The sequence below is a fragment of the Drosophila arizonae genome, chromosome 3, assembly GCF_054131065.1.
Source record: "Drosophila arizonae isolate 15081-1271.41 chromosome 3, UAZ_ARI_1.0, whole genome shotgun sequence".
In the NCBI taxonomy this organism is placed as follows: Eukaryota; Metazoa; Arthropoda; class Insecta; order Diptera; family Drosophilidae; genus Drosophila; species Drosophila arizonae.
The window spans coordinates 565,254-592,640 of NC_142923.1; the positions used below are offsets into that span (position 1 = coordinate 565,254).

At 38.9% G+C, this 27,387-nt stretch overlaps 1 protein-coding gene across 8 annotated transcripts in view; it reads left to right on the forward strand.

Moving 5' to 3' along the window:
* The first annotated feature begins 756 nt into the window (after positions 1 to 756).
* Positions 757 to 27,387, forward strand: part of Samuel (SAM-motif ubiquitously expressed punctatedly localized protein) — a 74,100-nt gene continuing 47,469 nt past the window's right edge. Inside the window, exons 1-3 of one of the 8 annotated variants that reach the window (XM_089465578.1) lie at positions 12,949 to 14,130; positions 15,036 to 15,126; positions 18,046 to 18,174. In XM_089465578.1, coding sequence (XP_089321704.1) covers positions 18,120 to 18,174 — 55 coding nt within the window. In that variant the 5' untranslated portion in view covers positions 12,949 to 14,130; positions 15,036 to 15,126; positions 18,046 to 18,119. Of the gene's footprint in view, positions 1,215 to 12,948; positions 14,728 to 15,035; positions 15,127 to 16,555; positions 16,749 to 18,045; positions 18,175 to 27,387 lie in introns of those variants that run through there. The other 7 variants (XM_089465579.1, XM_089465582.1, XM_018004255.2 and 4 more) reach the window with 7 other exon arrangements.

Below are 27,387 nucleotides of genomic sequence, written 5' to 3' on the forward strand. Positions count from 1 at the left end.
AACAATGAAGAGCAAAAGAAATCACAGCACACTTTCAGCATCGGCGTATCGTTGTATCGTTTGTTTTGTTTGACAGTTTCTATCTGCCCCTGGCTGAACGGGCAAAGGCAGCCGCAGCGCAGCGGCAGACGACATCGTTTTGTTTTCTTAATTGTTTTTTGAGTCTTTTTTGAGAGAGCTGGAAAAGCGATAATAATTAGCAGATTTGCAAATGAATTATTGAAAGGGAAGGAAGATATAACTATTATTATTATCCGGAGCACGCTGAAAATCTAATTTCGAGTACAAAATAAACGCTTCTGTAGAGTAAATCAATTTCTTTGTCTCTGAGCACACGCACACGCATTTTCACCATTAATTGAAAGCAAATCAAAACTAACTCTTTTTCCATGACGAGCGCACCCCAAACATATAATCATAATAATTAATAATTATAATACCAGTTGATCGTTACACAGCAGAGCAAACAACCTGCTGCATTAAAATAAATGTACGTATGTACACACATACACATGTATCGTAGGTGCCATTACTCTTTAGCTTCTTACGTGTGCGCTCTTAAAAGATCGCTCTTAAGCATGTTGCCACGAAATTCATTCATATAAACTACAGTTCACACACACACACACATACATAAATGGCGCACGAAGTGCAGCCGAACGCCCGGTGCGGCCCCACACACAGAAGTGATGGAGACATAGAGAGAGTGAGAGAGAGCAGCAACGCCAGCGATCGAGCAGCGACCGTCGTGTTGGGCAGCGCCAGTCAGTTATATTTGCGACGCTCTCGAGTGCGGGTCGTTGTCGGTTGAGGGGCGCAGCTGGATGCCAAAACAAAAGGCAAAGTGGAAAATATAGAAATAAACAAACAAACAGTAATAATAAACGTAATTTAAACAATTAATCAAAACGCGGCGATCAATGAAACTTATGCAAAAGCAGCAACAACAAGTGCCAGTGAATTATTGTACTTAATTTTTATGTACAAATTGTGAGTGTGTATGCGTGCAAGTGTGTAGATTCTGATGCATGTGTGTGTGCGGGTTTATCAATTGCTCCATATAAAATATCATTGAAGTGTTTGACAGCAACAGCAGCAACAACAACAGCAGCAGTAGCAGCGCAGCAACTACATAAAACTAACGGCAAAATCAACATCGGGAGCAACAACGACAGCATTGGCAGTGGCAGCGCAGACGACGTCTGCTTAAAACGGTAATTAATACAAACACACTTTTGATTTGGCAATAAACAAATGATTCAGCAATTGTCAGCAACTGTAAATTGTAAAACACTTGCTGCGCTCGCCGCATTGATTGAATGTAGTCAGCGTCGGCTTCGCCGTCGCCGTCGGCGACAAAGCTTTTAGCTCAAACGCATGTCTGCAATTAGTCTACGTTATTATTGTGTTCTGCCGACGTCGCGACGTCTACGTCGACGCAGTCGCTGTTACAAAGTAGCACGCGCATAGACATACCAAATTAATAAAATACCGCTTGCGCGCTCTCTCGCTCTCTCTGCTCCCCCACAGCTGTTACGTAGGCGTGCTCTCTTTTGTGTGCGTATGTGTGTGTGAATGTACGTGTTTCTTTGTTACGTGTTTGCCTTTACGCCTTTTACATACCCTTCACATTATTATTTGCTATTTTGTCGCTTTCATTAATTGGCCCATGTAAAAACGGCAACGGCAATGGCAGCGGCAGCAACGACGACGGCGACGGCGACGTCAGCTACCTGACACGGCAGCTTTTGTTACTGCTATCAGAAAGCACAGTAACAACGAGTGCCGACTGCCACTCACCCTCTCTCGCTCTCTCGGCTGCTCGCTCTTTTACACACACTTGTTGCCGTCGCGTTGTTTTTACAGTTTTTAAGTGGCGCTCATATCCGGCGCTTGCCTTGCCCGCCCTGATAAGCGCACTTCTCTTTCTTCGCCCACTTTCCCCTCTTCATCTGTTGCTGTTGCTGTTTTTGTGCGCTACCTGTCTGCATTTTATTTGCATTTTCTTTGCCTTTTCTTTTCTTGCAAATTATTTTTGGGCTTAGGCTTTGTTCTCGCTAAAGTGAATCAGTTTTAGAGGCGCCTAATGCGCATCTGTTTTCTTGTTTGCTCGTTAATTGCTCACAAAGGGTGCGTGCCCAAGTGAGAGAGTGAGTATGCAGGTCTCCAATTGGAGACCCTCCAACGAAACGTTTTTCACTTGCCGCACAGTTTTTGAGTACAGTGCGAATCGTTCACAGGGACACAGGACGAAAGCTCTGCCTTAACGGTTAAAGCGCTGTAAGTTAAAGAACTGAGCTTAGATACGATTTGATATCTGGCATGCCAATCGGGCTCCAGTTGGAATATCATGTATTTCAAATTGGAAAAACATTAGGAATCGAGTTTTAAGAAAAGGAATCTGAAAAAGAAACTGATAAATTATTAAATGAAGATTTTATTATTGCGTTTGTTTTTAATTAATGTATAGTCCCGTTCTAATTCTCCTAGTCTCGAATTTTAACTAATTTTAATATTCTACATATAGAATCTGCTTATTCAAATTTTTACACTTTCGCTCCCTCCGATCTAATATCTACCAATGATACCCAAGTTCGCATTGAGGCAATCAGAAGCAAAGCAGCGCTCAGAACATTTAGCTTAAACAAAGGTTGAGTTATAATATAAATATATAGATATAGATAGATATATAAGTTTCTATTTATGTATACATATATAAATATTTATATATCGCATTGAATTATGCACGCATCAACACGTTTCGCCTATAAACCCTAAAAATGAATATTTTTTTTCCAAATATGTAAGTCGGTTAAGTTGCGGAGCCTATAACATATTTATTTTAGCATAACAAAACAGCAACTGATCGACTTGTGAGATATTCCTTACCTTCTCACTATTTGGATTTCCTTGATGTGATCGACTTTTGGATGCTCCTTGAAATTAAATTCGTTTCGGGCTGATAAAAACCAAAGAATAAATCCAAAATTAAATTTTTTACATTTAAATTTGATGTTATTCAAAAATAAGAAGCTTGAATAATATTACAGGGTATTTTAGTTTCTTGCTGAAAATTCAAAAATAATAAATTTTTTTTTTTAGAATTTCGGTCTTTAGCTCGAACGTAATTATTATAGTTAGATAATTTGACCATTTATCCTGAATTAATTAACCATTAAATATTTGCCGTTTATATAACAGCATTTACAGGGTATTCACTCTCAGCTAGAATTATATATTGGTTGGGATCAGCGATTCATTTGGATCTTTGACATATTTAGATTGACTTAACTAATAGCTGTATACATCAAAATTTCCATAATATTTTAACAACCAAATTCATAATGAAAACAAATAAAGGCAAACGAACCAAAATATTTTGGATCGAAGAACATTTTGGCATGTGATTTGATTTTTTCAGCTTAGTTTTATTATATTTTTACAGAACAATCTTTTGACCTGGGCTTGCGATAACTTTATGGAAAATCTGAGCCTCCTAACTTGCGGTCCATCGATTTGTGACGTCAATAGTGAGGGGAGATTAGCATACTCGTTAATAGGGACGGGCTACGGTTTTGAACTTTGTGTGTCTGGCCAGGCCCTGGCCTTGATAAAAAATGGCTGAAAAAAAAAAAACGAAATACCGACAATCGGATCTAATGTTAACCTTCTCGGGCATTTTAACGAACGTTAAGTGGATCAACGAGTTCGGGTCAACGGGTTTCAGAATTCGAATTAAAAGTTTCGCGTATGCACATATATATTTTTCGGCTCAGATTATCAGTGCGCGGCTTATGCACCTGTACACTGAGCGAAATATTGCAGCATATAGAAAAAATTTCATTAAAGTCTGGGAAGATTTAAGAAACTAAAAAATTAAAATAAACATTCATTTCTGGTATGCGTTTGGTGTAGAGCTTTCAGTTGTGATTTCTCTCAGTGCATCTTTCAAGTCATTTGCGATTGTCATTTCGTTCGTTGATTTGTCTATTGTCCGATCGTAATCCAAATATTAAATATTTGCTCATTCGCTGTGACAGGTTAGACAAGTATTTTATTTTTTATTTGTTTTTGTTTATTTTTTGTTGTTAATTTGGCGCATCAAATTTGATTTTCTGTTTTGTTTTGGAACGGGTGTCGGTTTGTTTTTATTCATTTTGGTAGGTCAGCCTCGTAAATACGTTACTAATACTAATGCTAAATATTTTCGGCAGCAGTTTGGTTTTTTTGGCGTTTAGCATATCAATATTTGACCTTTGGATAAATCCCAAATACGTGCCCATCAAACAACTTCCGTTTGGCTAACATTTTTCAATGGAATTTCTCGCTCTTTTTGAATGAACAACAAAAGCAATAACAACAACAGAAGCAGAAGAGTTTGTGTTTATATTTTGAAATGCTCAGCATAAAATGTGTCGGCTTATACGAGTATCGTATAACATCATTATCATATAAGGCATGCTTATCGTATCGTATGTACATACATTTAGATATATGTAGTCACATATTTATGCTTTGCATGTATACATAATATAATTGCTTACCTCGTTGGAGTTCTTGATAAGCCCCACTCCACACGATCCCAGTAAAAAGTCCTCTAGCTCTTGCTCATGCTCTTTATTTAGCGATATTTCCGCTTTATTTCCTCTCTCTTGCTCTCCCTTTCTCAATGTGTAGACTATCTCATCTCATTCTCTTTCTTCCTATTTTCATCTCCCTCTCAGCTTGTTTCTCTCCATTTGTTCCTGCTCTCACACTTATACTGAACATAGATAAGCCTATTTAACAATTCATTATATAGAAATTTTTAATAACACATGATATAGAAATATGTAAGAGTTCATATTTCATGAGCATAGTAAATGCAACGAGCGTCCTGATTACGGACTTGCTGATGAGTTACGGGCTCAGACTTCGAAGTAGTAGTAGAGAAGACGAGGGTATTGCAGCGAGTGTCTCATATTTTACCGCTCGATGTCATTAGCGCGACGCTAAAGCAAATATTTGACGACGATGACAAACGGAGATACAACAGCCAAACATCAACCATAAACCCGTTTTCCCAAAAAAAAAAAAACACACAGTCAAACTCGAGCTGAGGGTGAGGGTGTGATCGCCAGATGAAAGATGAATATCGCGATCTTTTTGCTTTGTGTATCTGTATCTGCTTTTTTCCACTTTGACTTTGGCTTTGAGTTTGAGTTTCTTTCCGCTGACTGCTGACTGCGACATTTTTGTCACATGAACTGCGGGCGATCGGCGCGATCCTCAGCCCCTGAAACTGAAACCCGATGATGCTTTATGTACTTGCACTTGCCAGTCGGGCACTGGCCACTTTTTTTTTTTTTTTTGTCAGCATTTTTTATTTATTTTTATTTTGTTGTTGTCTCCTTCTCTCTCTCTCTCTCTCGCTCTCTCTCTCACTCTCTCTCTCTCTCTCGCTCTCTCTCACTCTCTCTCTCTCTCTCTCTCTCTCTCTCTCTCTCTCTCTCTCTCTCTCTCTCTCTCTCTTACATATATATAGGAAATCACGGCGATCACAGTGTATTGTTTGATCAGCAAGCATAATTGAGCTGCGACTGGGAGATTCACTCGATCACTCGTTATATTTCATGTTGTTACGTTGATCTTGCATTTGTCATGCTCTTATGAATTTGATCCGTTGACAGTTTTTTCTTTTTGATATGTTTCTCCTCTACGCTTCTCGCTTTTTACTTACTGCAGATCAAAGATCGTACGATTGTGCGAGCCGTTGTTATATATTTTTTAGCTTTATTTTCTGCTATTGACTCAGGTTCGGTTTGGGGGGTTAAGCATTGGCGCTGACCGCAGTGCTTCAAAAGTTTGCCGAATACACTTAGAGAAAGGAAAATGAAGTACAGCGAAACCATTGTCAATGATCTTAGACTATGTTTCTTACTTAGATCGATAGAAAATATATGTGTATAATGTAGTTGATCGTAGATCACGATCTTTGAATTAAACGGAGAGTTAATTGTACTTGATCGCTCATCTGAAATTATATTCTTCATTTTTGTATTCTCAAAAGTTCAAGTTGATCTTCTTCGATATTTCTTGCAGTGCATTTTCTGTTGATTTGTTTTGGTTTTCGTTTGAATTGTGCCGCCAACTAAAATCATAAATCCATAAAGCATCCCACTTTGTCGGTGATTTCTCAAACACGAAAACTATTTCGCTATAGTCGTCGTTCTATTCAGCTGATGATCGTTCACAATTTCAGTTGCTGTTCCAGTTGCCAGATGCCGGTTCGCAGTTGGCAGTTGTTGGCAGTTCAACTGGCGCCCACACCAAGCACTTAGCTGAGTTCACTTCAACTTGACTCGACTGATCTCGGCTGGGTTCAGCTTGGTCTGTTAATGATTGCAAATGTCGTGATATTGTCGAGTGGGTTGAGGTGGGCCGAAGTGCCGCTGAACTTTAATTAAACCGCGCGAGCTCGCGCGAGTGCGAGTATGAGAATGTGTTTTTTTTTCATTTCGTCTTGTTGCAAATTTTTCAAAATGTGAACTTTGATACACAGCACACACAGCTGCGATCAGTTAAGATCACAATATATAGATAGGCAATATATATTTATGCATAAGTATATTTAGATAATTGCAACAGGTCGAGATTGAAGCTGTACGGGAGGATCACGCAAAAGATCTGACTGAAGATCAGTTGAAGGTATGGGACTTGTAAGCTAGGTTTGCGACAAGTTCAATTCATTACTCACTTCAAGATGAGTCTGTATATCTGTGAGTAGTTCAGCTGAACTGTGGGTAATAAACTTAAAATGTGACTCTCATATGTTAGATCATGTGACAGATCATTTAAAATTGAAGTATGGAAGCCCTACTCAAGTATGCAATGGTCAACGATTCTTTATATAGTCTATATATATATATGTGTAGATCGGTTGACCCACATATAATTTTCGATCGTTCCTTGAAGATCAGTTTATCAAATATGAATTCAGACTATCGTTTGAATAATAATTTATTAAGCTTGAAATCTGACCTACATATAATTCTTCTGAGAATGAATTAATCAAATTAATTTGAGGATCAGTTTGAATTATTATTCAGAATCAGTTTTATTAGTCTTAATTCATTATCTAGTATATGATATGATGTTCTTGGGCACTTGACTTTAAATCAGCTGCTATAAATACTGTTTACTTAAGAGGGAATATTGTTAAGAACACATTAATAATAATTTTTGAAGATCAGCTGAGTGATTGATCAGTTGATAAACTCTTAAATTTAATCTGATTTGATCTACATTTATACATTTATATGCATACAGTTAATTTGCTTTCTGCATCATATACTTATATCAAAGTATATGTATTTATAAAGTTGATCTTAGCTGGAAGTATGCTGCACAAATTATGAATAATATTATGAACTTGAATTTACAGCGAATGGAATACGAGAATGAGGCGTCGAAAAGCTGAACTCGCAGAACTGCAATTGTATAATTGAAAAGACCTTTGTGCAGGAGAATATGATTGCTAAAAAGAATGAAATTCGATATGTCAAACACTTAAATAGAATTAAAAATATAAATACGAGTAGAAGAAGAAGCATTGTAGAATAAATTGTTAAAATATAATCGTAGACTGAGGCATAGAATCAGCTTAAGGATTAAGCTTTGAGCAGCTGTTTTCTTATTGGAAGTCAAAATAAGAATGCGTGAATGTGAATTTGAATTTGAGTATGAATGTGAATGTGAATGTGAATGTGAATGTGGTGCAAACTGTCGTTGGGCACTGTCAGAGGCGTTTGTCAAAACGAAGTGCCGTCTGACAGTCGCTCTGTCAGTCTGACAGTCATTCACTCATTCAGTCAGTCAGTCAGTCAGTCACCTCCAAGCAGCGCAGACTTCCACACACACACGCTTGCAGTTCTCTGTGTGTGTGTGTGTGTTTGTTTTTTGCGGCATCTAAAAATAAAACAAAACTGAAAATGCTAATGCCATGCGACCGACCGATCGACCGACCGACCGACCGATCGACATCGAGGCGACCGATGCCAGACCTCAAACGAACGCCCGTTTGCCCTCGCACACACACACACATAGACACGCACACACACAGACGCAGCAGCCAAAATGACAGCGACAAACAGCCGACTCGAGTTCACTTCATTTAGTTCAAACTGAAAACTGAACACTGAACCGATCTGCATATATGTGTGGATGCCTATATATATGTTCACCTAACGAATGCTGAGTACACTGACCAAAATAAAGCAGTATTAAATGATGAGAACTAGCTAAATATTAAATAACGTTCTGAATGATCATCAGTCAATAAATCATTACATAAAATCCTCTTAGAATAAAGAGAAATTTTATTAAAGTTCCAATTATGATCCATTGACTAATGTTCCTCTAACAATTTTCTTTTTGCTCAGTGTAGTTGGCACACGCTGGCCCCAGAAACCTCTGTCTAGGATCTTTGTATGAGAATTCGTTGCGAAAGTTTAGTTTTTTTTTTTTCTCTCTTTGTGTGTGTTTTGCCTCTTTATTTTTCTTTGGCCCGCGAGCCCAGCCCCAACGACAACTCAACTCTGTCACCGAAAGCGGGGGGAAGGAAGAGGAAGAAGAAGGAGAAGCTGGGACCTGGTACCCGAGGCCAGATAGCAACTCGGGCGTGTGGGCAGCGCGTGTTGAGGCCTTGCACCAGTTATGCCTTGAGGCCCCTCTCTGAGACATGGACCAAAAACATGCCACAGACTGCGACGCTGCGACTGAAGCTCCAAGTCAGCTCGAGCCTCGGCTTGAATTTGGATTCAGTCTCCTGCTCTGGGTGCTCTGGCTAGGGGTCAGGTCGTGTGGCAACTGTACTCGCCGATTGACACCTGCATTGCGTCTGTGCCACATTTTGTGGCAGGTCAAATCGGAGTAGCGCTGCCCAAGCCCTGGAATGCCCGTTCCAGTTGGAAAGCTATAAATAAGATGGAGAAAGCTGTTGAATCAATTTAAAAGCTGTAACGAAAGATTAGCTAACGAAGAAGAACAAGATGGAGAAGACGAAGCTGAAGGAGTAAGCAAAAGTAAACATTAAGAAATATAAATATATATAAGACATGTCAGAACCTGAGATATTCTGAGTAGCTAAAAGCTATATAACTGAATAGCTGAATAGATCGACTCCTGTAAATAAACTGGTTGGCTTTTAGCTGACTCTATAAATGGAATTGAAAAGTACAACTATCCCCTTAACTATACTTTTACTATACTATATTAAAAATCACATATGAACTTTACTCAAATATCGGGTCAGTTCTATTTACTTCCAATCTCACATTCTCATCTGAGCTCCAATTATATTTTACTAAGGAATTTTAATTCTTAAACCGACCTTAAAATTGGTTACCTTAGATTATATATGACATATATAAAGAAAGATAAATGAGTAAGTTAGCTTTTAATTTGACAACTTTTATTGATTATCGATGCGATTGTCATTTTTCTTTGTTATATTGATAATGATAATGATGATGATGATTATCATTAGTGTGAGTGTGAGTGTGAGTGCTGCTCTCCTTCATTCGACATCTCATTAGCATTTTGACAATCTGTAGATCTTCCACTGATAACACATCTGGCAAAAGTCAACAGAAATTTAGGTGTGTGTGTGCGTATGTGTGTGTGTGTGTGTGTGTTGCAGCTTTTGGTTGTTGCAACAGTTTGACGCGTGTTGGCAAACGAGTCAATTGTGTGGCCGGGGTCGAGCAGGACTGAAAAAACGTGGCCTAAGATGAAAAAGCGACAACGTGTGTTATTTGTTGTTGTTGTTGTTGTGGTTTTTTAATGTTTTTTTTTGCCGCTGTTTTTTCACTCTGAAATTCATTTTTCTTGTATTTTAGTGTGTGTGTTCTGAATGCTCTGAGTGCAGCGGGTATATTGATTTTCTGCATAGTTATGCAACAGTCTGAAGAATTGAATGGATCGTCTGCCTCTATGTTGCAATAATGTTGAGTTAAGTTGACCATTTCTCCCGCTGTCTTCTATGTGATGTGAGAAAGGATATCGTATCTGTCCTTACTTAAGTCTGTCTGTCTATAAGCTATATAAGAGCTATATCATCTACCCGTTTTGTTGACGTATTTTGGACCCATCTACCCTTTCTCCCATATATGAGTCCCTCTTTGTGTAGCTTTCCCTATGATAGGCGCTCAGTATGTTCACAGTTATCGATATCAAGGTTGCCGATCCTCTAGTGTAGATCCCGAAAATATCATATAGTTTTTCATTATGTTCAACAGCAATTGGCTTTAATTTTAGGGTATTTCCTAGGCGTTCACATCCAACATTAGCACGCTTTCTGGTTCCTTCTTCTTCTTTTTTGCAACACTGAAGTTCGTCCCACACATACAGACACACACACGCACACCTTTTGTTGCCCCATACATCAGCAATGCTTCGGTTTCTTCTTCTTGCTCGGTCGCGTTGTCAACGTCAAAAGAGAGGCTGCGCCCTCTCACCTTACTGCCTCCACCTCAGCTGCTGCCCCTTCCCCATCCCCTTCCTCCTGCTCTTCTTCTTCCTCATCTGCTCGCTTGTATTTTTGATTCATTGATGTGCTGCCTGAATGTCGTTCAGCGGCACAGCGCGCGCTCACTAAGACAGATTTATATACGTACATACATACATGCATGCGTATATATGTGTATATACAAAACCACATACATATACATATTGAATATATACATACATATATATTGTATTTTTATGCACCCATATCTATATATTTACCCTCCGATGTTCTTTCATTTTTATACCCTGAACCCATTTTCAATGGGAAATCAGGGTATAATGGTTTTGTTGAAATGTATGTAACAGGGAGAAGGAGGCGTGGCAGACCCCACAAAGTATATATATTCTTGATCAGGGTGACGAGCTGAGTTGATTTGGCCCTGTCCGTCTGTCTGTCCGTCTGTCCGTCTGTCCGTCTGTCCGTCTGTCCGTCTGTCCGTCTGTCCGTATGTATGAACGCGTCGATTTCAGAAGATATAAGAGCTAGAGACTTCAAATTTTTTTTAAAATGTCCGTAATTACAGCGCGCATATCAAGTTTATCAATAAAATTCGATAACTCATCCCGATCTTTTTTTATCGATAAAAAACCTTATCGAAAACCAGTTATAAAATTATATCTTCTACACCTTTATTGCTAGAGTCTCCAAATTTTTAATGTATGCTTATATGCAATTTATACAATTTCGGTTTTTGTTAAAATTTACCCCCCACCCTTAATTTCACCCCCTCACCCTCACTTTTGTAAAAAGCGTATTTCAAATACTAGAGACTTGTGCTTTGGCAATCACATGCATATCCATGTTATAATCAAAATCTGAAAGTTTCATGAAGATCGTACGTCCATAAAAAAAGTTATTAAACAATTAAGTTCTCATAGTAAGCGCACACTGCAGCCCATGCGTGTTTATGCGTGGGTGCTTGTGTGTGTATGTGTTTGTGTATGTGTGTGTGTATGTGTATGTGTGTGTGTATGCGTTTGTGTATGTATGCGTGTGTGTGTGTGTGTGTGTGTGTGTATGTGTGTCTGTATGCGTGTGTGTATGTATGTATGCCTGTGTGTGCGTACGTGCCTGTGTGTGTGTGTGTGTGCGTGTTTCTTGTGTAAGCTGAAAGACGTGAAAAATTATTGAAATATCTATTGCTCCAAGGGTTCAGGGGATCTCGTAGTCGAGCAGTCTCGACTAGAGCTTTCTTACTTGTTTTTTTTTTGTTTTTCGTTATTTTTTGCGTCTTGTCATTTGACTTTTTGGCTTTGCCTGGCCAAAGACACACGCACACACAAGCACTCATACACACATACACATCATATATCGCAACAAAGTTGTGCCAAAATATTAAAAATCTCAAATGAATCAAAATAAACACAAATTTCGCGTGTTTTATTTTTCTTTTTTTTCTGATTTTTTTCCCAATTTTTGGAAAGTTTTGAATAATATTTCACTTGAATGTAACCATTCTACTTTATTACTACTACTATTTCAAACTTTCAAATAATTATCCATTTTCCAATTGGCATTCGCACTACTGAACGGCAGGACAGAGGGATTTCTTATAAGAATATTTTGTTGAGTTTATTTTGTTTTGCTTTTCTTGTTTTTGTTGTTTTGCATGTGGCATGTGTCGCTTTTATTTGTCTTTCGGTCTTCGGCATTTGTTGCGCTTTGTTCTTGCAGTTCGCTGCAAAGATCACAGACCTTCTGACCTCACTCGCCAAGGAAAGAGAGAGAGGGAGAGAGACAGAGAGTGAGTGAGAGAGAGAGAAACTCTCTTTCTCCACCTCTCTCTTTGTGTGCTTGTTTTGGCAAATGTCGTCCCGTCGCAACCTTAGGGCAGTCGCAGCGGAGGGCGCGGCACGAGGACTGACACTTAAAAAAAAGCTGCCAAAGAGTGAGCAAGAGAGAAAGAGAAAGAGCTAGAGTGACATGGTGAATCAGAGAGGGAGGGGGAGTGAGGTCTACAATATATGCATGCCGTTGCGTCGCTGTCGTCGTCGTCGTCGTCGTCGCAGTTCTAAAAATATTTCAGGTCGCTCGGTCGTTTGGTCGGTCGCAATGGCCGCCTGTTCGCTTTTTGGTCTCGTTTGGGTTAAGTGTGCGGCGCATCTGTATCTGTATCTGTATCTGTATCTGTATCAGATGTATCTGTATCTGTAGCTATATCTTGGCGACTGCTGGCCTATGGGCCAACACATGCAATACATACCTATACGCACACACAAATATATGCCTGTTTGTATTGGTATTTATTATGTTTTTATTTTGATTTCTAAAGGTTGTTTGGGTCGTTGTGATATCAAATGATATTGATTTACATTGAATTACTTATACATATATGTATGTGTAGGTATATATGTTTATAGCTTGTATATCTACTTATTTATTGGTATATTTTTCATTAGAACAAACGCGTTGCCATTGCAATTAATATGCATATGTTTTTTGCCGCATTTTGCCCACTGTTCGAGCGAACAACAACTGGGCAAATACGAAAAGTGCAATGGAACAACAACAACAACAACAGCAGCAACAACAACAATTGACAGACGAGGCCAAAGTATCAAATGGACAAGCGATACAGTCACAGCTACGCACACACAGCCAGACACACACACACTCTCACAGACAGGCAGACAGACACACGCACACAGGCCGACATTGTACTGCATTTGCATTGAGTGCAGCTCGATGATGAACTATGAACCCGCTGACCTTCATTGAACCCTTTTTACTCAGCTGCGCACACACGACAGCAACCAGCGCTGCAGTTGACAAAAGAGAGAGAGAGAGAGAGGGGAAGAGTTAACTGATAAAGCCACAGTAGAAAGAGAGAGCGCCTAGTCAAAGAGTGTTCAGTCAACTGATAAAGCTTAAGGCGCACGCACACAGCAAAGCAAAAGAGAGCCGCAGACACCTTAAGAGAGCTGAAGCCAAAGAGCGTAGCATTCGTCTTCAACTGATAAAGTTTTGCTATGCCGGGCAGCGCGCTCTCAGCTCTACTCGCTTGTGTATGTGTGTGTGTGTGTGTGTGTGTGCACGTGCTGAGCGGCTACTCCGATTGGGAGCCGCTGCCGCGGTGCTTCTCAGTACGTTTCCGTTTGCGCTGCGAGTCGTGCGAATTGCGCTCGCGCAAATTCAAAAAAAAAAAAAAAAAAAAAGCGATCGTAGCTTTTTTTTCGGCGCGTAACAAACACAATAAGAAGTAGAACCCTCAACTCAAGTGCTGATAAAACGAAAAGAAAAAACACGCACCTGCGTGCAACGTGCGCCAAACGGTTTAAAAGCTCAAAGGATTAAGCTGTACCCAAGCACAGCTGCAGACCAAAGCAAAACAAGAGCAAAGGCTAACGGTTCATGCAACAAGCTCACGTGACATGAGAAGAAAAAACATAAATAAATAGAAAAGGAAAAAGCAAAACAGGAAAAGATTCAAATGCGTAGCTGGCACGTGACCAGTTGCAGTGCAAGCCAAACAAAGTATCTGAGAGATACAAATGAAATGGGTATCTCTTAGGTAAAAAGATACAATATCTGACACATGTATCTTTCAAACATAATTACATAAATGAGGCCCTCAGCTAGCAGTAAGTTAACTATAAACTGTAGTCACAATTGCAAGTCAACAAGTATCTAAGAGATACAGAATATAAAGTTCCAGATTCGAGATGTATCCTAAGGATGAAAATGTATCTAAAATAAACAATCTCCAAATATATCTTTAACAAACAATATCTAAAAGATAATTACTTATAATTAGTCAACAAAATCAAGTGAAGCAGATACAGTATTTGAAATGTATCAATATTTCGAATGTATCTTTAAGATACAATATGTTAAACAACGCAATTAGCTGCGCAAAGTGCAAATGTGAAATGCAAATCAGAGTCGAAAAGTGAATGCCAATTGGAATGCCCATAAGAATCAAAGCATATATCGTGTCTTTAAAGGTCAAAGCGTCAAAAAATGATTTGAAAAGAATCAAAAAATAAAGGAAGAGAGAGATAGATATATTTATATAAGAGCGAATGCAACGCGTGTGCTGTTCATTAAACAAAAAGCGATTTTATATTTAAAAATACATATATTCAGTGCAGCGCGGAAATTCGAATGCAACTAAAAAGCAAAACAGTTAACGGTTTACAAACTAAAAATAAGCAACAACAGCAGAAAGGTGTAAAAAGGTGCAAAAGTGTTTTTTTGTTTTTATAATAATAATTTTAATAAGCCTCCGACAACAGGTTCAATTTTCAACGCACATTAAAAATAAATAATTATATGTTATAATAAAAAATGTTATACATGTATATCTGAGAATATATATATCTGAATTTATATGTATATACGATTTTTGCATTTGCAAAAAAAGTAAAAACAATTAAGTCAAACGCGGCGTTTGTTTTTGCTTCGTGTGCGCTCGTTTTCCTCTCTCTCTGCTGATGTTATATTTCTTATTTTTTGTTTTTTGTCAATCCGTTTGACAAATTGACAGCAGTTGTGGCAAAGCGAACAACAACAACAACAACAGCAAACATTCAGCAAAAATTTCAATAAATCTAAATCAAATAAAAACGGGAAAAAAGGTAATGAAAAAAGCTGTTTAAATATTTGCGACCTTAAACTTCATAGATCAATTTTATTGCTCAAGCAACAAAAAAAAGTGTATTTGTTTTTTTCTTCTTGATTATTTTATGACTTGAAGACTCTTGAGATTTTGATCTATGCGCTATTGAAACAGCTGACAAAGAGCGTAGAATATACCTCACAGCCTATAAGTAATGCTCGTATTTCGGAAGCAACGCATCTAATGGGAAACATGTATCTCATTGGATTTGTGATGGATTGTAACCTATTCATTGTTTATAGAATTGGCATGCGAATCCAATCCAAAAGCATACGAATACGAAAATGCAAATATCTAAGTGGACGCAAATATAAACTGCTTTATAGGCAGTATAAATGGCTTGCATATTCGGTAACATTTGTAAAGTTTCCATAGAATTAGATTAAAAAGAAAAAAACGAAAAAAGTCGTAAAACATAACATCACATAATCTGCATATGATTTGTTGACTTAATTAGATTGTTATACGAGTTAGGCTTCATTATTAGACTGAAAAAGAAGGAAAATTATAAAGTGAATGAATGTGTATCCCTCTTGCTCTCGATCTTGTCTCTCTTTCGCTCATTATACCCTGAACCCATTGAAAATGGGAAATCAGGGTATAATGGTTTTGTTGAAATGTATGTAACAGGCAGAAGGAGGCGTGGCAGACCCCACAAAGTATATATATTCTTGATCAGGGCGACGAGCTGAGTCGATTTGGCCCTGTCCGTCTGTCTGTCTGTCCGTCTGTCCGTCTGTCCGTCTGTCCGTATGTTTGAACGCGTCGATTTCCGAAGATATAAGAGCTAGAGACTTGAATTTTTTTTTAAAATGACCGTTTATACAGCGCGGACGTCGAGTTTGCTTTTAAAATTCGATAAATCATCCCGTTATATTTTTATCGAGTATAAACATTCAAGTTCAAATCAGATGCCACTATAGCTAATTGTGAATGATTTTTCTTTTTTTTAAATTTCTCAAATATTCAATATAATATGTAGATCATATGCTGAAAGTTTCATTAAATTCCGTTCAGTCAAAAATTAATAAAAAATAATCAAATATTTGGCCAATTAACAAACGCACGTGCAGCAGCTACAACAAAAACATTTGTTGAATCACATCAGCTGTTAGTTTCGTTTAATTTTGGTAGATGGCGCAGCAACAGTGAATCTATTTGAGTTTTGCCAGCATTCCTAGAAGGAGTGGGGTGGCCTAGTGTGTTAGATGCATGACGCTCGATCGAGAAGTGCGCGGTTCGAATCCCGGTTGATGCAACTGATGTTAGTTTTTTTTTAATTGTTTCAAAATATTTTTATATTTTCATAAATGAGTTTTCTATTTATTTATATTTTTGAATACCCCGAAATTGAAATTTTAACTATACTTTATGTGCATTTTTAATAGTTTGGTTATTCTAGCAGATTCTTAGAATCACATCAGCAGTTAGTTTCGTTTAGTTTTGGTAGATGGCGCTGCAGCAGTGAATCTATTTGAGTTTTGCCAGCGCCACTGGCAGGAGTGAGGTGGTCTAGTGTGTTAGCTGCATGACGCTCGATCGAGAAGTCCGCGGTTCGAATCCCGATCGATGCAACTGATGGTAATTTCTTTTAATTGTTTCAAAATATTTTTATATTTTATTAAATGAGTTTGGTATTTTATTTATATTTTTAAATACATCGAAATTGAAATTTCAGCCATACTAAATGAGCATTTTTATTTGTTGGGTTCAGGGTAGTATCTAGTCGAGCACTCTCGACTAGAATTTTCTTACTTGTTTTATGATTATATATTTATAGTCCTCTGCAATTATTTATATAAGTTTTGTAGCTTCGGCTTAAACCGGTTGAGAATTATTACACTAGACAAATTTCTCAAATCGCTTCTTCTTTTGTTAATTTTTTTGTCATGCATAGCAAATATCTGTGTTAAATGAAATTTGACGCATTTAGATAGAAGCTTTTAATTTGCAAGCAAAGAACATACAAACATTGAGTAAAAGAGAAAGACACTGCGACTATAGGCATACCCTGTAAACGAAACGAAATAAAAAACTTTAAAAAATATAAAGCATTCAATTATCAAAAATAAGAGAAAGAATCTCAAATTGATAAAGGAAAGAACACAACTTAATTCACATAAAACCCTCTAAATATAAGATTATATGTATTATATATATGTATTATATTAACCTTATATACTACATATGAATTCAGTTCTTTACTGGATTCAGGCCTATGAAATGCATAGTATGGAAGCTCTATTAGCTCTCGAGTTCTAAAAGGTCTGATCGCTATACATATGTGCAATATTAATACTCGTATTGAATTGCCTTTTAAATACTGTATGTCAGTCGCTTTATTAGTTTCATGAACCCAGCTGTATGTAAATATTTATGGAATGTTTCATTTAACACTAACTCTTTGGTCATATAAATAATTAACTCAATGACACATTAACTACCCTTCCCTATGCCCCGCACCATTCCTCTTCGAATAGTACAGGGTATTTAGCTAATAAAAAAAAAAAAAAAAAACAGTTGTGCATTTGACAACAGGTGAATTAATTAAAGAAACACCTAGCTAAGACTCCGGCTGCTTAGCTCGAGTCATATTTAAAAGCCAAGCCAAAAACATAGAGACATTAACGCAAGACAACTTAAGATTAAAGACAAACATCAGCAACAACAAAGGCAAACAACCTGTTGCCTCGAACATAATTGAAAAATTGGCCAAGCAAAAAAAGAAGGAAAAACTTATAACTAAATAAAAAGAAATGAAAACTTGTTAAAGTTAAGCTCAATAACTGTAGTCCGACTATTGCTAGCTCTGTCACACGCTTTTTCTATAGCCTTTTCAATGCTTTTTCTCTTTCATTTCATTCCATTTCCGGAACAGGAGGAAATCAAATCGAATCGACGCGAATCGTATTGACGCGGTGTGGTTTTTGACAATATGTTGAGCCCACCATAATGAAGGAAATTGATAGCGAGACAACTGTAGTATGGCCAGCCTGGTGTTATTCCGGTAAGTGTAAGACACGCCCCTTTACACCTGTACTCCCACCGCCCCTTGCCACACACCGCTTGCGAGTCAAAGCTGTCTAAGCAGCGTTTATCGCATTTGTTTAACTGCTTCCATGGACAACAACAACAAATGCGTCAAACCGAGACAGAGACCAGACCCCCGGAGCCACGGAGCCGCAGAGCCCCAGACCCCAATTGAAAACAAAAACAAAACAAAAAGTCACAAAGACTTGAGCTCTTAATACCCTGCAGATTGAATATTGGAAAAGAATACATAGTATCGAAACCTATCTGTATTTAAAGTAAGGATAGTTCTACTTTGCTATCTATATGTGTATTAACTGATTCGACTAGAGGCTCTACGTCATAAGGCACTGTACTATATTAACGAAGAGTTGTTAAGATATTTGAAAAGATTTTCCATTGAGTTTCACTTATTTATATGGCAATCAGATGATTTATATAAAGCCGATCTCTACGATTCTCACATATGTTTATTGTGCAGTCAGAAGCTTTCGCTGTACCAAGTTTCATCAATCAAACATCAACGTAAACTGAGTTCGAATAGGTTAGTCAGGCTGCAGGAGATATGTAAACAGGTATCACTGCACCTCAAGCTTTCGACTCTATTGCAATTGTGCATAGAGGTTGTTGCATCACTATATTGCCTAGTTAAACTACCCTTTCATTCTTATTTTACAGAGTATCAAGCATAAAACTAGGTGTTGAAAGTTCAACTATCGTTTTACGCTTTTGTTTTTCCTATTGTTTTCTGGTTTTGTTGTCTTTTCTTTTTGTTGTGTTGTCTGTTCGTTCCTTTGTTGTTGTATTTACTTCTCAGTTGGTTTATGTTTGTTTGTCCGACTGTGTGATTGTGTGTGTGTGTGTTGCTTTGTCGGTGTCACCTCACCTGCCTGCCACTGTTTTGGTGAACCTTTTGACGAACTTTGAGCAGCCTTTTGTCTCCCGTATCAATATATTGATAGATTGGCTCCAGCTGTACCGCTTTGCCAACTGCAGCATTTTGTTAATTATGATAATTATTAAAAAAAAAAATGTTTAAAAAATCATGACGTTGGTGATGTCATGGAAGCTCACCTTTGACTTTTTGATCTGAGTAACAAATAAACGAGAATTTAACTCAACTCATTGATGCACATCCAACTGAAAAAGTAAAAGGCGAAAAAAACAAAAACAACAGCAACAAAGAATATACATATTTTATTCAAATTTCAAATTTTGTATTTATGTGCAGCAAATGAAGCTGCGAAGCGCGTGTCAAGCGACACAGAAGCTTGCACACAGACAGCGCAAAGCTTTTACACAGACAGCTGAAGCTTTTGCAGCTTGCCTTGTGCAAAGGCAGAGCTTTAAGAAGCTCACCAATACATGTGCAGGCGTGCAGCTTCCTTTGGAGCCACGCCTTGACTGAAATTAAGCATTCAGCATGCAAATTCATATTGAAACAAAGCACCTAGAGAGAAGGAGAGGGTGGGATGGGTAGAGAGGGAGACTGAGAAGGTAGAGACTCAAGCTCAAACTCAAATAAGGCAACGCACAGCGCGGTTTTCAAATTAAAATAATCAAAAATAAAGTATATAAAAAGAATAAACAAGCGCACAATGATCATCATGATCGTCATTATCATCGCGATCATCACGATCATCGTCATAAAAAAAAAAAAAAACTGAAATAAAATTAAAATGCAAAACGAGTCGACGTTTCGGCCAGGAACAGAAGGTGCGCAGCGCAAAGTAGCAGCAGCAGCAGAGGAGGATGACGAAGCAGAGGCAGGGGCAGAGGCAGAGGTAGTGGAGAACAGCCACAAACAGAAGCGAAACAAAAACCTTTTTTTCTGCTATCAATATGTGCTGCATTCTTTTAACCTTTGTCTTTGGTGCCTCGCTCTTTGGCACCCAGTATTTCTTTTGGTTTATTTCATTTACCTTCTTTTTTTTAAAGCTTTTTGCTCGAAACCTTTGACGCGAACTTTTGCCCTGCAAATGGCCATGGAATGTTGACTTGTCTGGCAGCGAGACTTGAGAACCGACGAACTGCAGTCGACAAGAAAGAAAAAATAAGGGAGAAGTGACAGAGAGGAGTGACGAATGCCAAATACACTAACAAATGAAAGAAACCTGACTTGTTTAAGTTTACTTTACAAGTGACTGTTAAATATTGACATTAACTTAAACGAAAATGCAATCGATATAGAAACATTGTTTATTTAATATTGTAATTAAAGCGAATTTTCTTTTAGGAACAAGTGAATAATAATAATGAAAAATAATAAAGAAGCCCATATGGCTTCTATATAATATTTTTCTAATTGGGAACAAATAAGTTTCCAATAAGTCATTTTTACCATCTCTAAATCTAAATTCAAATATCGCTCTCTTTTAATAAGTCAAACTTCATGCACATGCGCATATGCTCGCTCTTTACCTCTCTCTCTTTGGCAAGAGCATTAAAAGCGCAAGCTGAGCTGTTGTTGTTGTTGCGTTTTTTATATGCCGATGGCGTGCAGTTGTCGATGACGAGCAGCGAAGACTGCGCAGTCGCAGCCGCCGCCAGTGCTGCCATTGCCGTCTCCTTCACCTTATGCGTCCTCGCGATTATTATGTCTGCTCAACTTTGCACTCGGCAGCAGCAGCAGCAGCGGCGGCAGCAAAATCAACCACAGCAGCAGCAGCAGCGGCAGCGGTGGCAGCGACGCCAGCAGCTAAACGACTTGAGACACGCACACTTGTTGCTCTTTGGCTCTTGCGCTCTTTGGCTTCTCGCATGCACTTATTTATTGTTTGTTGTATTTATGATTTGCGATTTTACTGCCCGTCTAGTGCGCGTCGCCGCTCCCCCCTCTACCAGTCTCGCATGCTCTTTGTGTGCAGCCTATCGATGGCCGCACGGTAGCCGCCGCAGGGCGCAATTACGCCACTTGTTGGAATTTCACTCGACTCTTGGGCACTCTATCTCTGTCACTCTCTCTCTCCCCCCTCTCTGTCAGTGTATCTGTCTCTGTCTTTACCCCTCGGTAACCCTTTTGCGATTTTAATTCATTTGTGTTTTGTTTCAGCTGCGCGCCCAGAATCGCAAATGAGCAAAACGTGTAAATTATACGCGTCGCGGTCACAGCCAACGCGAACAGCGACGTTGGCTGCGACGCGTCGCCTACATTACTTTTGCCTGTGCGCCTTTTGCTTTGCTTTGCTCTGCCTGGCTTTGCGTTGCTTTTGTTGGTGCCTCAGCTCTCTTGAGCATTATTGTCACCCAGCAACGTCGACGCCCGCGCCATTTGCGCTGCTCTCAGCTCAGCTCGGTTTTTGGGAGTGGACGTCGCGACGTTTATTCATCAGTCACATCAATAATAGTGGCAACATCGACTGAGACTTCGACGGCGACGTTGACTCTTTTTAGCAGCGCGTCTTGAGTTATGTTTATTGTTTGTTTTGGCATTCCTGGGCGTTCGCTCTTTTCTCCATTTATTTTGTCAAAGGTTTAGCAGCATCTGTCTTCATAGCGCAGCTGTCGTTGACTTATCCATCATTAGGGTCATGCCTGACAATTGCGCACGCGCAACAAGAAAAGCAACGGCAACGGCAACGGCAACGAAAGCTTGCGCTGAACAAACTTTAGAAAGCTTTCAATTCCAAATCGATTCGTGTCCTAGATGCCGCAAAGCAGGCGTGCTCTTCGAAAGTTAAGAGAGAAAAGTTTGAGAATGTTTGATACCGTTAGAGATGCGCAATCGGCCTTAAATGATATGTGATGCAGCTGACCTTAAATTTGTCATATTCCCAAGAACGATTTTAGTTAGAGATGAGCAAATTCGATGGAATCTTTCAAGTCTTCGCGCTTTTCCCTATATGTATTTAGCATTGGCTTTTTTAATTCGATTCGTCTGATGTATTCTATTTGGTTTCTAGACAAAGTTCAATTCAGTTTAGCTACTTTTAACATTTGCCGCCGTTTTGCTTGAGAGTCAAGAGTTCATGCATTTTAATGACCTTTCGACGTGCGCTCAATTAAACTAATAATTGACATTAATTAATGCTTCGACTCTGCAAAAGGTGACTTCCACAAATGCTTGACGAGGTGCTTCTGATATTTTTCTTTTTCTCTCTTAAAGGTTCTCGATTTTTTTTTTTTTTTTTTTGTAGATATCTCCGGTAGTGAAATACTGTAATGACAAGCAATAAAATAAATCCAATTCAGTATTCTAAGCTAGCCTTTTTTGAAACTCTTCATTTTTTCCCCCAAAAATTTTGGCTGTTTTTGCTACCTTATTTAGCCGTTTTTAAAGTTTTACTAGAAAAACTTGAGATTTCAATAAATTTTCAAAAACGTAAATTGGTTGTGTGTGTAGACATGTCTATGCGTGATACTGTGGTTGCGTTTGTGAAGCTTTTTACATTAACAATTGAACTTGAACTGCTGCCGTTTGTTGAGCATAATAAAAAAAAGTAATATAATTATAAACATAAAACAAGGCGGGTGTAAAGTAATTTGTCTGTGTGTGTGAGTGTAAGTGTCTATGTGTGTGTTAACCATGACTGTAACAAATTCAACGAACGTCATTGAAAAAAAAATAGGTATATGTATATATGTATATCTGTATATTTGTATAGCCGTGTAATTGTCAAGTCCAAGAGCGCGCGAAAAAAACGCTCAATAAAAGCAACAGCAACAACAACAACCACAACAGCAATGCCTAAGTGTTTCTTGTCCATCATGCTTTGGTCTTTTATATACAACAACAGCAACAACAACTTAACTGAAGTTAACGCCACATACCACAAGGTTGAGTTCGCCCTCTATCTCACTCTCCTCCTCACTCACTCTATCTGTCTCTCTCACTCCGAGTTCAATTTGATGGGCATACCTTATACCCTATATAAGCATTATATGCCTTATGCCTTATTCAGATACCTACGCATAGCGGCCCAACAACAACAACAACAACAGCAACATTGACAAACAACAACAACACCAACGAAGAATTGACAACGTTTTTAGAATTCAATTAAAAAAGAATCATTGCACAAAGCGGGAGCAAGAGACATGTATGGGAGACGGGGAGCTTTGACTGATGTTTTAGGTGGGCGACACACAGAGGGAGAGAGAGTGAGAAAGAGAGGGAGAGATAGGGAGGGAGGGAGAGAGCAGAGGCAACGATCATTGGCGCAGATATTGACAAAATGTCGAAACGTGAGCAAAATTATTGATGAGAATTGGCAAAGCGCAAAGAGACATTGATACAGAGGAAGAGGGAGAGCGAGAGAGGAAAATAGATGTAACCAGAGAGGCAGTTAGAGAATGAGAGAGTGAGATAGCTACAGAGAAGTAGCGAGTTATGCATAAAATATGTGAACTCTTCTTCTTCTATATATGTATATGTATATACATATACATGTGTATGTGTGTCTGCCCAATGTAAAGCTTTTTGAAATATTGCCAAACCCTATTAACATTTCGCGCAGTGTATTGAGGCAAATGGTTGGGTTAGCGGCAGGCGAGCAGGTAGCAGGTAGCTGTGGGTGCCCGTCTACTCAAACAACCTGCTAAGGTGAGGCTTTATTTAACGACCCCAAAATGACAACAATAAAAAATTTGCAGCAAATAAATGACAAAAAAAAAAAAAAAAAAAAAAAAAAACAAAACAAAAGGGGAAAAAAACGAGCAAACAATCTGATGTCAATAAAAGGAAAACAAGGAAAGTACAAATTTCTGAAATAAGTTGTAAAAAATTTAATTTAAGAAATTTTAGCGTTCAATAACTGATATAAAAAGGAGAGAGAGGGAGACAGTTATTTAGTGGAAGAGAGAACGTCAGCTTGACACTTTTCAGATGGGGGTTTCCCAAGTAGTGTTAGTTATGTATATGATGCTTTAGGATATACAATACATGATTAGGTTTGATCTATGATACATATGCAAGTTGTTATTATTTCAACTCATTTTCTTTAAGTGTATTTGCGCATGACCCCCAGAGGTGGAGCCGAGTGGCCCCAATAGGCTTAGCACCAAGCGAACTACGGCTCAAGCTGCTTTTGGCCAGTTCAATTTTGTTTTATTTGTACTGCTCCTTCTTCTTCTTCTTCCACTGCTGCTGCTGCTGCTGTTGGCCTCGCTTTTATGACACCCGAAAAACCAGAAGAAGAAGAAGAAGAAGAAGGAGAAACAACGAGTCTCGTAGTCGTGTTTGATCATTCAATTTGAATGTTATTCATTATTCGATCACGTACGCACGCCCAAGCTGCCAGCCACGCCCCCAGAGCCCCCGTCCCCCGAAAAGCCCAACGAGATGGAGAGAGAGAGAGAGAGAGAGAGAGAGGTCAATGTTCGTATGACAGTTGCTTTTAGATGGGCTTTTATTTTATTTTATATATACAAATTTCTTTCGTTTTTTTTTCCTCGAACGTTGGCCACAATTACAAATTGAATTTCTGACACGTCGAATGGCATTTGGCGAGTTGGCAGTCTTCCTCTACTCTTCTCTCCTTCTCTCTCGCTCTCTCTCTGTCTCCCTCTCTCTTTTTACGACTCGTCTAATGAACTTTTCATTTGACTCGACGACTTTAACGACCCGAGATACCCCTGCCTTGACCTCGCCCCTCCACGCCCCTGACAGCAGTCGCTTTGACAACTTCTTTAAGCGCTGTGCGAGAGAGATTAGCCAGTTGCAGCTGCCATTAAACGCAGCTCCCCACTTCCTGTGCGAGTCCTGCAAATGGCCAACTAAAAACGAAAAGCCACAAAGATGACTTACCAAGTGTGCGCAGAGTGTGCTGAAGCCCAGATACCCTAGAATCGGAATGGCAGAAAGTTTGACATCTTTGAAAATAAGTCAGTGAAGTGGATTGAAGGTACAGCTTAAGGAAATAGTAACAGAAAGCCAAACCAAGATGTCTGGAGGACTGACATCTGAGAGAGAGAGAGAGAGAGAGAGAGGGAGAGAGACATCTGTGCACTAGCACGTTGAAGATGGTATACCAACACCTAAAAGTCAAAATAAGATACCCTACAAAATGAATGGGAAAGAGAAAGAGAGAGAGAGACAGAAAGAATAGGAGAGATTGATTGTTACATAGTCTATACATAATTAGTTATACCCCTAGCTAGAGTATATGTATCTAAAAAGAAAGAGAAAGAGAGAGAGAGGCGAAAGTGAGAGAGATAGAAGTCAAGAACTAACAGAGGCTCGCAACAACATCTAATCTTCATTATCAGCTGGCAGTGGGGAGCTGCGGATGGAGCTGTTGAAAGTCTTTGGAGCGCACACGCTGTAAAATTGCTATTAAATTGTTGCTGATTTTTATGTCTGAGGTCTGCGGACTGGAGGCAGGAGATTCTACACTTGCGAATCTTTCAGATGTTTGCACATCTCAACTATCCAAAGTGATTTCTCAAGCTGCAGTTGGAGCTGGAGTTGGAGTCGGGCTGGAGCAATCTCCGACTTCCTCTGGCGCTATTTACACTTTGCCTTTTACTAGCTGGGCGAGTATTATTATTTTTTCTTTATTTTTTTGTCTACTTAGCTCGACTCACATCGCCTCTGCCCTCCCCTTAGCAGATGATGTCTCAATTAGCTTCGATATTTTGTGGGCTCTGCAATCCTGTTCTGAAATGAGTTTGAAATTAAGCGAAAGCGAGCTGCAAATTGTCTTTTAGCTTATCTGGTCAGAGATAAGTTTCGGATCTGATCTTTAAAGTTCATTTGAATTCTATTATCTTGCCTAAAGCCCCCATAATGCAGTTATATATTTTAGTGAGTAGATATGGCTTCTCCTTTTATTTATCTAGTGAAATTTGTGAATGTTTTAACCTATAATATACACATATAATACGTATATATGTAATATAGACTTGTGAAACTGATTATGATCTTCATTTTGAGTCTCATCTCAGATACTAGAGAAGGTGATAGAAGAAAAGAGAAAAATATTGATTTCCTTTTTATCAAGAATAGCGAGAGATAAAGCTAGAAAGAGAGAGGGAGAAATATTAGAGATCTCACTACAGTTTTTGTGTTAAAAATAATATAGAGAGAGAAAGATAATAGCTTTGTTGGATAATTCGATCTTAGTTTATTATGGCATCAGATATCGGAAAGAAAAAGAAGCACAAACATAGAGAAAGAGACGTCATTTCTTATTACTTTTCCGCATTGCGTAAAGTTCTTATCTCTATATGAGTTTCTTAAATACTTTCACACAGATTATTAATTTTTCAGATTTGTTGATGATTTTACGCTCAATTTAACTCCCATCATCTTCTTCGCTTTGTGGATCCTCCAAGACAGCTGCCCAAATGGAAACTGGGAATCATCCTTCACCTGTTCCGCTGTGGTTTCCATTTTGCTTTCTCACGCACTTTCAATGGCTGTCTGTCAATCACTCGATTCGTGGGCAATTCAAAGTCAATTCTAACCTCAAATTATGTATTGCCGAATGCATTTTTTGTGACTATCAAAACTAACTGTACAAAAATGCATATGAGCTGGGCCGAAGGCATTCATTATACCCAGGCATTCCTTATATGCAACGTATAATAGTTCAATCACTTGTCACCGCGTAAACTCCCTCCCTCTCTCTCTCTCTCTCTCTCTCTCTCTCTCTCTCTCGCTCTTTCTCTGTCTTTCTCTATGCGATTTGTCACAAACACCAATTTCGTGTGACAAATTTGTATGGCTGAGCGTTTGAGCTGGCAGCAAGACAATCTTTTGGGCCACGGCCAAATAAGGCGACTCCTTCGACTCGGCTCAAGCAGCTCAAGCTGCGCCTCGAGCTGGGCCAGCAGTACTTTATGCCACATGCAACGTGCTGCAAGCAACAGGCAACAAGAGCTGGCCGTCAGTGCCGATCGAGTGCCACGTTCCGTCGACTCTTCGCTTCGGTATTCAAATGGCCAAAAGATGCCATCGTCTTCGACTTGTACCCTGTGATCATGGGAGGTTAGTTCGAGTGGGGTATGATGGACCTTTGAGTAAAACTGCGGCAGAGTGGCACGTGAATGCAGAGAGCAAATATCTATAGATTGAATCAGTCGAGCTTGCTCAGTTATTTGTATATATTAGAGATACCCATGGAGTGATTTTATGAACAACGTGTTCTAGTCAGCACAGTCTAATTCTGGGGTATTTACAGTTCGGTCACAACTTGTGCTTTTATTGATATTTTTCCACTTTTCTTCTTCATTTGTTGTGTCGACTTCA